This window comes from Artemia sp. Qi Xiang Cuo, chromosome 8 (genome assembly GCF_049724085.1).
Source record: "Artemia sp. Qi Xiang Cuo chromosome 8, ASM4972408v1, whole genome shotgun sequence".
In the NCBI taxonomy this organism is placed as follows: domain Eukaryota; kingdom Metazoa; phylum Arthropoda; class Branchiopoda; order Anostraca; family Artemiidae; genus Artemia; species Artemia sp. Qi Xiang Cuo.
The window spans coordinates 52,725,067-52,737,329 of record NC_142801.1 but is presented as its reverse complement, the minus strand read 5'-3'; the positions used below and the strand labels follow the sequence as shown (position 1 = coordinate 52,737,329).

Sequence of the window (12,263 nt, the reverse complement as noted above, 5' to 3'; positions counted from 1 at the left end):
TGTGCCAACATTGTTCTTATATACCCCCTGGGAATAACTTCAAACTCTTACCTTGAGGGTTGTGGGGGAGTGTCCTCCTCTTTACTTAGTCTCCGCTTCTTGTCTCGTTCTCGAGTGTCCCCGTTCTTTACTTAAACAGCGCGATCGCGCTGCCAATGATTTATCCAACAACTTTCTATATAAACCTTATATGCCTCCAGGGCATAACTTAAAACGCTTGCACTGAGGGCTCTGATGGGGTTAGCATCCTAAAAGACCTTATTTCCATAACTTTAGAATACGTTAAAGAAAATGTATATCAAAAACTTTTGAAAGGATGTTTTTTGGAAAATGGTGTACGTGAGAGGGGCGTTAGTCGCTATCCAATCAGTTTCAACTATTAAAAAAAGGCACTAGCCTTTTCAATTTCCAATTGAATGAGCCCTTTTGAAGTTTCTACGACAACGCTTTCAATACATTTTATATGCCCACAGGGCATAACTTATAACCCTTGCCCAGAGGGCTGTGGGGGGAGGGGTTGTCATCCTTGAAGACCTAATTTCCAAAACTTTCAACTACGTTGAATAAACTAGCTATCTAAGAATATTTATTGGATGTGTTCGGAGAAAAGATGGGCGTGAGAGGGGGGGTTAGTTATTCTCAAATCACTTTAGATTATTAAAAAGGGTACTATCCCTTTGAACCTAAAATCAAGCGACCCCCTTATCAAGTTTCTGTGATAAATATTTCAATAAAAACCCTATATGCCCCCAGGGCATAACTTATAATCCTTGCCCTTAGGGTTTTGGGGGGAGTGTCCTCCTCGAAAATATATTTTCTATCTGTAAATCAACAACTCTGAACAAAATGGCTATCTCAAAATTTATATTGGAGGTGTTTGGGGTAATGATGGGCGTGGGGGGGGGCTAGTTGCCCTCCAATCACTTTCGAGTATTAAAAAGGTCACTAGCCCTTTGAATTTCCAATCGAATGAGCTTTTTTTGAAGTTTCTACGGCAACGCCTTCTTTAAAAACCTTATAAGTCCCCCAGGGCATAACTTAAACCCCTGGCCCCGTTGGCTTATGGGGATTGTCCTCCTCACTAACCTAATTTCTCTAGGAAAATCAAGTCTCCTCACCCTAATACCTGTAACACTTGATGTATTAGATAGATGGGAGGAACTGATAGGCGTGGTGGGGTGGGGGCTAGTTGACCTACATTAAATTTCGACGATTAAAAAGGGTACTAGCACTTTGAATTTCCCCTCAATTGGACCTATTTTGAAGTCTCTATGACAACACCTTTTATAAAAACCTTATACGCCCCCAGGGCATAACTTAAAACCCTTGCCCTGAGGGGTGTGGGGGAGTGTCTTCCTCTTTACTTAGTCCCCATTTCTTGTCTCGTTCTCGAGTATCCCCGTTCTTTGCTTAGGCAGCGCGATCGTGCTGCCTATGATTTATACAACAACTTTCTATATAAACCTTATATGCCTCCAGGGCATAACTTACAACCCTTGCACTGAGGGCTCTGAGGGGGTTATCATCCTAAAAGACCTAATTTCCAGAACGTTCAACTACGTTGAACAAAATGGATATCTAAAAATTTTTATTGGATGTGTTTGGGAAAATGGTGGGCGTGAGAGGGGCGTTAGTCGCTATCCAATCAGTTTCAACTATTAAAAAAAGGCACTAGCCTTTTCAATTTCCAATTGAATGAGCCCTTTTGAAGTTTCTACGACAACGCTTTCAATACATTTTATATGCCCACAGGGCATAACTTATAACCCTTGCCCAGAGGGCTGTGGGGGGAGGGGTTGTCATCCTTGAAGACGTAATTTCCAAAACTTTCAACTACGTTGAATAAAATGGCTGTCTAAGAATTTTGATTGGATGTGTTTGGGGAAAAGGTGGGCGTGAGAGGGGGGTTAGTTGCTCTCAAATCACTTTCGACTATTAAAAAGAGTACTAGCCCTTTAAATTTCAAATCGATTGAGCCCTTTTTCAAGTTTCTACGACAAAGATTTCAATAAAAACCTTATATTCCCCCAGGGCATAACTTATAATCCTTGCCCTGAGGGTTTTGGGGGAGTGTCTTCCTCAAAAATATATTTTCTATCTGGAAATCAACTACGCTGAACAAAATGGCTATCTCAAAATTTTTAATGGATGTGTTTGGATGAATGATTGGTGTGGGGGGGGGGCTAGTTGCCCTCCAATTACTTTCGATTATTAAAAAGGGCACTAGCCCTTTGAATTTCCAATCGAATGAGCCTTTTTTGAAGTTTCTATGACAAAGCCTTCTTTAAAAACCTTATACGCCCCCGGGGCGTAATTTAAAAGCCTTTCCCTGAGGGCTGTGGGGGAGTTTCCTCCTCAAAAACATACTTTCTATCTGGACATCAACTACGCTTAACAAAATGGATATCTCAAAATTTTGATTGGATGTGTTTGGGGAAATGATGGGCGTGGTGGGGTGAGGGCTAGTTGCCCTCCAATGACTTTCCACTATTAAAAAGGGCACTATCTCTTTGAATTTCCAATCGAATGAGCCTTTTTTGAAGATTCTACGACAACGCCTTATATAAAAACCTTATTTGTCCCAAGGACACAAGTTAAAACCCTTGCCCTGAGGGTTGTAGGGGAGTGCCCTCCTCAAAAACATATTTTATAACCGGAAATCAGCTACGCTGAACAAAATGGTTATCTCAAAATTTTGATTGGATGTGTTTGGGGAAATGATGGGCTTGGGGGGGCTAGTTGCCCTCCAATCACTTTCGACTATTAAAAAGAGCACTAGAACTCTCAATTTCCAATCGAATGAGCCCCTTTAGAAGTTTCTACGACGACCCCTTCCATATGAAGTGGCCTGCTCTAAAGGAAAAAATAATAAATAGTAAATTGTGCCAACATCGTTCTTATATGCCCTCAGGGCATAACTTAAAACCTTTGCCCCGAGGGTTGTGGGGGAATGTCCTCCTTAAAAACATGTTTTCTAGCTGGAAATCAACTACGCTGAACAAAATGGCTACCTCAAAATTTTGATTCGATGTGTTTGGGGGGGGGGAGGGGAAATGATGGGCGTGGGGGGGGGGCTAGTTGCCCCCAATCACTTTCGACTATTAAAAAGGGCACTAGCCACTCCAATTTCCAATCGAATGAGCTCTTTTCGAAGTTTCTATGACAACTTCGATACGAAGTGCCGGGGTATGGAGAAAAAAAAACCAATTGTGCCCCCACCGTTCTTTACTTAGGCAGCGCTAGCGCGGTGCCTATGAAAAGTGGCACACAGAGTAAAATTAACCTCAACCCCCACCCCCTTGAAAATTTTATATGAATTAGTAACCGACTAATACCACCACCCTGGAAAAAAAATTGTCCACCTACAGCAGTGGCGTAGCGAGAGGCAAGAGGGGACATCATGCCTTGGGCGCTACTCACAAAGGGGTGCCAAATGGCCTACAAAAAAAAATAGCTGGATAATTTTATTTTTATAATAATTAATTTCTGGAAAATATACTTTAAATTTAGTCTACATAATTATATATAGGGGAGATGGTCCCTTTATGAAGAGTTTTTTTTTTCCAAAAGGTCCGTCTTGGTTACATGTTGGTGATAGCAACCTTGAAATATGTTGCAAAAATTTGGGTGAATTTTATAATACAGATTTCAATGTCAATGGAATAGAACTCTGTCGAAATATGTGAATGCAAAATGTTACTCCGCAGTACAAAAGAAATTGAACCTAAAACTCTCAACTACATTTTTTATCTCAAATTTAAAATGTAGCTTGAGGCTATGACTGTATGTATTTTACTTATTTATTTATTAATTTGTGAGTATATTTTACATATAATATTATATGGTTTTCGAAAGAAGGGGGTAGGGGGCTAAAAAGGTATTGTACCCTGTGTGCAAGTTAATTTTGCAACACCACAGGCCTCCAGTCGGTTCTAGCCGTTTACCCCCCCCCAGAAAATGACCCCACAGAACCCCCCCCCCCCCCGAAAATACCCCTCCGTAGAAAATAAGGCTTTCCAAATTTTGAGAATTTTATTTGAGTTGCTTTTTTTTATTTTCTGTAGGGAGAAGGAATTTTGGTACTTTTTTTATTATAGACCACTCAATCAAGTTTATGATGTGTAAAACTCGAGAACAAACCGGTTTCTTCGTTAGTTTCTTTCAGCTTAGCGCGAGACAAGACAAAGTGACAGAATAGATGGGAAATATATAATTTGGGCTATATATTTGCACATCAGGAAGGGGGGTAAAGGATTTGGGCAGTTTGAAGTCAGAAAACAATTCTTACTTCATAATATGCAGAATACTTTACCTAGTAGTCTACATTTTGCATGGAGACCCACCATAATTTACCCCCCCCCCCCTAATGTGCAAATATATAGCCCAAATTTGTTTCTTAAATAACGAAGAAATTAGTGAAGAGACCGGGTTGTCCTCCAATTTTACACAGCATAAACTTCAGTGAGTGGCGTATAATACACAAGTACCTGAATTTTTCATGGAGAGAGAGAGCCGGATTTCCCGGCAATATTTAAAAACGATCAGAAGATAAATAAAACAAATATGTTTTTTCAACTGAAAGTAAAGAGCAACATCAAAACTTAAAACCAACAGAAATATGAAAGGAGTTGCCCCTTCCACAAGACCTTCCTCTTTATGCTAAAGTGTTAACTTTTTGTCCTAATTCTTTAAGAACGATTCCTGACACACAATGGCCGTTTAATTAGAACAATAAGCTTTGTTCTAAAATTCCATAAAAAAAACTTTAGCGTAAAGAGCGATGTCTTGAGAAGGAGGCAACCCCCTTTCATATACGTGATAATTTATGTTCTTCAAATTAAAAACTATGGAGTCAAATAGAAAAAAAATATATATAATATTTTTTTCTATAAAAAAGACTATGTCAGTAAAAAATGAACAGAAATTAATTTCAAAAAACTATTTCGACAAAAAAAGTTTTTCAAAGAATAGTAAAGAGTCTCATTAAGACAAAAATAAGTAGAAATAAATTCAAATAATTTTCCAAGTGTAAAACTACCACAGATCACCATCAGTAAATGAATTAAATCCAAAATGAACAGAAATTACCATAAATAACCGATTCAAACTTAAAACAAGCTAAAACTAACATGAGTAGGGCAGAAAACCCCCACGCCTCCTTAAGACCAGAACATAATTTACACTTTACTGAAAACAAAATACTTTTAAATGTTTTCCCTTATTTGACTTTAGCAAATAAAGAAGTATTAAGACTATAAGGAATAAATATCAGAATACATATAACAAACTGAAAATACATGGTTATTTGTTTTTTTTGTAAAGTGCAAATTATGTTCTGGTCTTGAGAAGACATGGGGGGTACCAGCCCTACTCCTTCGAACTTTTCTTGTTTTGAGTTTAACGAAGCTATCTATTGTAATTTCTGTTTGTTTTGGGTTTCATTTATTTATAAATAATGATTTGTGGTAGTTTTACACTTGGAAGAGAAGAAAAACAAACTCGTAGAATTTGACAACACTTTCGTCCATAAAATCTTGAACAGTAAGAATTTGTTGGTTCCCAAAGCTAACTATCCTTTCAAAGGAAAGCTAAACCTTCTCAAACTTTTTGGTGCCATATGTTTTTAGCTTGATTTTATGATAGTTTTCCTACATTTTTTTTCTTCTTCAATTTGGAGCCCACTAGCCTACTGCCAAAAATTGCAGAAATTCATATGGAAGTCTTTTCAAAAAAAATTGATTTGTGGGTTTTTTTCTAGGTTTGTAAGATATTTTTGGTGTGTAAATTCCTCTTTTTCCTGTCCCTTAGCACTTTTCAATGAAAAAAAAAAAAAAAACTCAAATAAAAATCTCAAATCTGGACAGCCTTATTTTCCATGAGGGGGGGGGGGAGATTTCCGGGGGGAATTTCCGTGGGAGGAATTTTCTGGAAGGGGGGGGGGAGACTCCGGCCACCCTCCAGCCATACCACCTAGGACGCTTTTCCTGTTCCATTAGAACAGCTCTGTCTATTGAGTAGGATCAACATTAAGATAAAAATCCTAGTTGTGATTGTTTTACAATTTAAAAAGTTTATCCATGGTAGCAGAGTAGAACTTTTTTTTATCTACTGCAAAAGCATCTGTTCAAGACACAATGTGGAAAATAATTTAATTAAAGAAAATATACTTAAATAACTTCAATTACATTAAGTGGAATTTAAGTAATACTAAATAATGATTACCCATCAAATCCTGTTAGGTATTGGTTGTCGAATTTAACTACCCTTAGACTGACTTGATACCCAAAAGAGTTTCTGGTTAACCAAAGCTATCACTTTAGCAATGGATGCTCTCTCCTGCCCAATAAAGTTTGGCCAGTTGGTAAAACAATGGGTTGCTTGTCCATAAAACAGTGCCATAAAAGGGCTGTTTTCTAATTTATTTTACAAAAATATCAGATAAAACATTTAGTAAAAATTACAAGCAAGTTAGTAAATCCCCCAAAGTCCAAGATTAGACAAAATAAAATGAAATAATCATTAAAAACAAAAGCAACAATACCTGAATACTAAATGAATGACCTGAGGCTGATGGCGCAGCATCACTGGTTTCAGTGGGAATGCTTGATTTAGATTCTGCAGGCTTGGTCTTCTTCTTTTTCTTGCTACAAAATAAATATTACTATTTATACAAGTATAGACAGGGTGATGACAAGGCTGAAAACATCCAGGGGCAGGATTTGAGAGGGGTGGGGCACATTATTTTGAAAATATCTTTTTTTTTGGTATTTTCATTGAGAAGACCCCCCCCCCCATAAGTTTTTAATAATATCTTTTTTATATCTTCATTTTAAAAAATTTAACCCCCCTCCCTACGTTTTCACGAATTGGCACCCCCTTGAAAACATCAATGAAAACTTGATTTATGCATTTCAAATCCTATTCCAAAAGGAAATTAGAACCACCAGAATTTTTTTTGAGTCCAACTGATCAAAGTTTGTTGCAAGCATCAACTTTAAACTTTTTTTGAAGCATAAAGGGAATAGAATATAAATTGTAAAAAAATTTCTGAACATATAAGACAAAAACAAGAAAAATTACATACAACTCTTGGCCTAAAAGGTTCCATAACTAATGAATACAAACACAAGCAAAAGGCTTATGAAAAAGAACAATAATACAAAATGAGAAGTAAAGATATATCTTTATGTATGTATGTAGCCTATGTATAAATTTATTGCCCATCATAAATGTAAAATACAACACTGATGAAGTATAAAGAAAGAAAATAAAAAAAAAACAAATAAATTCTGACAAATACAAACAGAACCAAAACAGAGGAACAGACAAGAAAAAAAAATTACAAATAGGGGCAATTATATGTAAGAACAAACCTATTATCAAAGACAGACAATTTCAGAGGTGCTTTCACCAATAATCTGCCTCCGATATCTCTCATTTCTTTTTTGTACCACGGACACTGCACTTACAACTCCATACCGTAAGGATAATGAGCTGTTATTAGTCCAGAGAGGCAGCCTTAGCAAATATTTTGCATACTTGTAGAAACACTTCCATATATCCCTAATATCTGAAGCAGTAAGAAGAGACCAAAATGGTGCAAGGGCAAGTAGATGCAGAACAGCAAATGCATTATAAACGCTAGCTAAGATACCATGGGCGTAGGGAGGGGGGGGCAGCTCCCCCCCCCCCTAGACCTTCAAATTTAAATTAGATATGGCTGAAAAGGCAGATGGTTTGGAAAAAGCAGTTGATAAAACTCCATCACACTATCGACTGCCCCTCCCCCCCCCCTAGACAATATGCTGCCTAATGCTGCCTACACCCATGTAAGATACTGTGGTTAAATTTAAACTTTAACGCAACTAGTAAACCATGCGTATTCCTAGCTTTTCTGGCAAAAAATCTTTCAAAAGTTGCCGCATGGCACAAAGATTTGACCCAATTGGTACACCAAGATATGTCAGCGTATCTTGTGCTTTAATAACATGTTCACCTAACTGAACATTTGTTGGGCAATCTGAATGGTGATTGAACACCAGGAACTCAGTCTTACTCTCATTAAATCAAAGACCAATACGTTTATACTCCCTATCGGGAATTCGAAAATTTTCCTCAATTCCAAAGGCTGTTCTACTAATATCAAGGATGTCATCAGCATAGTTAGCTAGCGAAATATCAATACCATTAAATATACATGTGGTTAGAACTTTCTGTTGTGGCACAACGGCAGTATTATAAAACAGGGGGAGAGAGAGAAGTAACAGTACCCTGTCTAATGCCCCTTTTTACTGAATCGAAGGAGTGAGTTCTAGCGTACTAGGTGAGATGGTAACCATAACTTTGGCATTTAGCTTTTTATACATATCACGTATCGATTTGATGACAGAAATATTGACTCCACGCTTATAAGCAGTCAAGAAGATATGTGGATGTATACCTGTGTCGAAAGCTCTAGATACGTCTAACCCGGGAAAATATACTACCTCATTATTTTCATGAGCATGTAGAAGTAAATTAGTAATCAAATGGTGAGCATGGTCACGGCCTAGTCCTTTCTTGAAGCCAAATTGGTTATCTGGTGCATAACACTTAACAGATATCTCGTCAATAATTAGTAACTCAAAAACTTTGCATAAAACAGGTGACACCGTAATTGGTCTAAAAGAAGAACATTGGTCCTTGGGCTTTCCCCTCTTTAATACCGGGGTTATTACACCAGTACTAAAATAATCAGGAACTATAACACAACAGAATATCATCTGAAAGAGTAAGGTCAGATGCTCAATCAGGAGAGGGGACCCACATCTTAGATGCTGTGCACAGAGACCATCAACACCATGAGAAGTTTTCTTTTTTAGCTTAGAAATGCACTCAGTAACTGCAGATCGAGTAACAATAAAACTTATCTCATCAGTTGATTGGCCTAAGCAAGCATCAAGCTCCCTTACATATTGGTTTGACAATGATGGATCAGGCTCGGAAAATTCACTTTTAAAGTAACCATATCACTGGTCACTGTTAATTTTGAAAGCATTATAGGCTTTTGAATTATCTCTTTTGAGCAGTTTCCATACAAAATTAGGTTCACTTGTGGCTTTACTTGATAGTTCAGCTACTGATTTAGCCTGGTGTTGCCTAAGTACTTTCATGAAATGTTGCTTTGTTTTCAAACGAATTTCATTTATCAATCCTTGCCGTGGCATACCACACTCCTTCCAGACATGAAACCAGAATTTCGATTTAGCACAAGAATCAACAAGGTTTACCTGAAAACCATGCTTCTCAGTTCCAAGACGTACTCTTTGTATGGGTAAACTAGCACGCTCAGCAGAGCATAGAGCATTTATACTATTTTACTCATTTTTTTTTGGGATAGAAAAAGTTTAAATTCTTAAACTGGGTATGGACAGAAAAGAAAAGAGAATCACAAATCCTCTTGCCATAGTCTCACAAAGATAAGCCTGTAACAACATGCCATTAATTAGGTTACCATTATACTTCTAGTCTAATTAATGGTAAAACTGAAAGCTCCAAATTTAAACCTGCTACTAACCAAATACAGACAATTATAGGATTTAATACTGCATGAGTGACCCAATCTAAAAAAAATTATATTTTATCAATTCATTGGTCATTCAATTGAGGGAAATGGCCCATTCAAATAGAAATTGCAAGCTCATTTGCCCTTTTTAAGAGCCCAAAAGATGTTAGTGAGCACCCATTCCCCTATCAATCTTTGGGACCCATTGTGACTGAACAGGGTATTGGGTCAAAATTTTATCAGCAACTTTAATTGGAAAGCTAAAAAAGAGTGTCCAAGGGTATCTCTTGTGCAGGTCTATGGGAATGACCCAAGGCTATAAAAAATGCTCAGTTTATATAGATGAATTCAGGAATAAACTTTCATTATTGAACTCAGGACCTTACACATATTTTTTTATCATGAGTTTTTTAGCCTAGGTACCTTCACTCAAATGAACAAATCATAAAAAGGCTACAGCCCTAATCTAGGCCCAAAGCTCATAAACTTCAGGAGAAAGGTGAATACATTGTAAAGTGTTTAAATAAAAACTATGAACAATGTAGTCATTCATGATTGAAGGTCACATATGCAGTCAGCATCATCAGCAGTTTTACTACTGATGACAGTTGCTACATATGTGACCAAAATATCTGGTATTTTAATGAATTTCTATCACTGTTTGTGAAACACTGTTTATTAAAAGGATTTTATCCCTATTTGAACTTTTATTTATCATCATGGAAAGGCAGTGTGGTCTCCAAAATTATCTACATACAGAGCAAGCAATCAGATTGCTGTAGGTTGCAGTTTTAGAATGTACCCACATAGATCGGGATTTACGAAACATATGTATACTGATTATAGTCTAATTTGTCATTAATTGGCACAATTTGATTGGTCTTTTATTGAATGTATGCATGTAGAAGAGTCATGGTCAACTATGAAAAGAATATAATTGGGAGCTATTGAAAATCACTCTTCTATTAATTGGAAAAGGAAACAAAAAACCCTCCCATATATACCAACTGCAAAATCTTACTTGAAAAACAACCAAAAGATATGAGGAATCAATAGCAGCCACAACAAAAACTAACCCAAAGAAATTCTGGTGGTACACATCATGTGGTAACCCTGGCAGGCATTCCATTACAAGACTTCTACTAGATGGCACACAAATTTGTGACCCAGGGGCAATTGCCAATACATTAAATAAGCAGTTAATCTTGGTATTTACCATCCCTGATAATACTCCATTTCCATATCCCCCAAGGTATGAAATTTTAAATGGCATGGCACCCATTAATATAACCAAAAGTGATGTAGATACCCAATTGAAGAAGATTAACCCAATTAAATCTACAGGACTGGATGTAGTACACCCCCCCCCCCTAGCTGCTTCATAAAGACATGTGCAGTGTTGTTGCATCCTCTCACTCTACTTTCCAAAAGTCCCTTAGTACTAAATATATTCCACAAAATTGGAAGGATGCTGAAATCACGCCTGTACACAAAGGGGACAATAGAAATGAAGTTAACAATTATCAACCAATTAGTCTTACCTCAGCAATTGGAAAACTACTTGAAGGTATAGTCAATTCAGCCATTATGGTTCATTTAAATACCAATAATCTACTATCACCTAATCAACATGGATTTGTCCCAATCAATCAGTTAACACTAATCTTACTAACACATACAAGCATGTCTCAAAACTTATAAATGAGAAATCTTTTGTTAACATGTTATTACTAGATATACCCAAAGTATTTGATCAAGTTAGTCACAGGAGACTAAACTGTACACTATGTGCAATGGGCATCCATGAAAATGTTGTCAACTGGATAATGCAATTTCTTACAAATAGAAAGCAGGGGGTAAGGGTATTTAGAGACAATGGATCAATTTTCTTCTCAGAATCAACAGATGTAAAAAGTGGAGTACCCCAAGGAACAGTATGCATTCTCAAAGTGTGCAAAATCCTGGCAGCTTGAGTTTAATATCCAGAAATGCAGTTGTTCATTTTAGAGCAAATAACCCTCTGTGTCAGTATATTATGGAATCTAGTGATGGTTCAAAACAGCCACTTATATGCAGTCATGGTGAAAAAAAATCTGAGAGTCTTGGTTGATGATAGGCTTAAGTATAATTTCCACACACAATCTGTAGTAACCAGTGCTAACCAAACCCTTGGCTTAATAAAAATAATATTTTGCAGCAGATCTCCAGCTGTGATCACCAAGCTCTTAAAGGCCCTAATAAGACCAAAATTAGAATTTGGGATGTATATTGCTACTCCAGTCAATAAGGGTGATATATCAAATCTGGAATAAGTGCAGCAACATGCAACTAAATGCATAAAGGGACTTCAACATCTTCCATATCCTACTCAATTACACAAGCTGGAACTACCATCTCTCATATATAGGCATAGGTGAGGAGATGTATTAATGACATACAAGTTAGTATGCATCCAGAGTGTGATCCCCAACTTGTTCCATATAGTCAGTTTGCCAAATAGTAGAGGCCACCCCTTGAAGCTCTATTGAAAACATGCAAACACCAGGCTGCAAAACAAATTCTTTTCTAACCATGCAGTCAGACTCTGGAACTCCCTTACCCAGAATGCTATTGTCTCCCAGTGTTGAAGCCTTAAAGCCTGCAGTTGACAAAGACTGGTGCAAGAAACCTTGGCTAGCAGTATGGGATGTACCTAACAAGTTGAGTTATCATCATCAGT

The 12,263-nt window shown here is 37.2% G+C and overlaps 1 protein-coding gene across 1 annotated transcript in view; it reads right to left on the bottom strand.

The window, feature by feature from the left end:
* Nucleotides 1-12,263, bottom strand: part of Nmt (N-myristoyl transferase) — a 59,783-nt gene that overhangs the window by 43,852 nt on the left and 3,668 nt on the right. Inside the window, exon 2 of the mRNA XM_089093581.1 lies at nt 6,542-6,644. Coding sequence (XP_088949707.1) covers nt 6,542-6,644 — 103 coding nt within the window. The remainder of the gene's footprint in view (nt 1-6,541; nt 6,645-12,263) is intronic.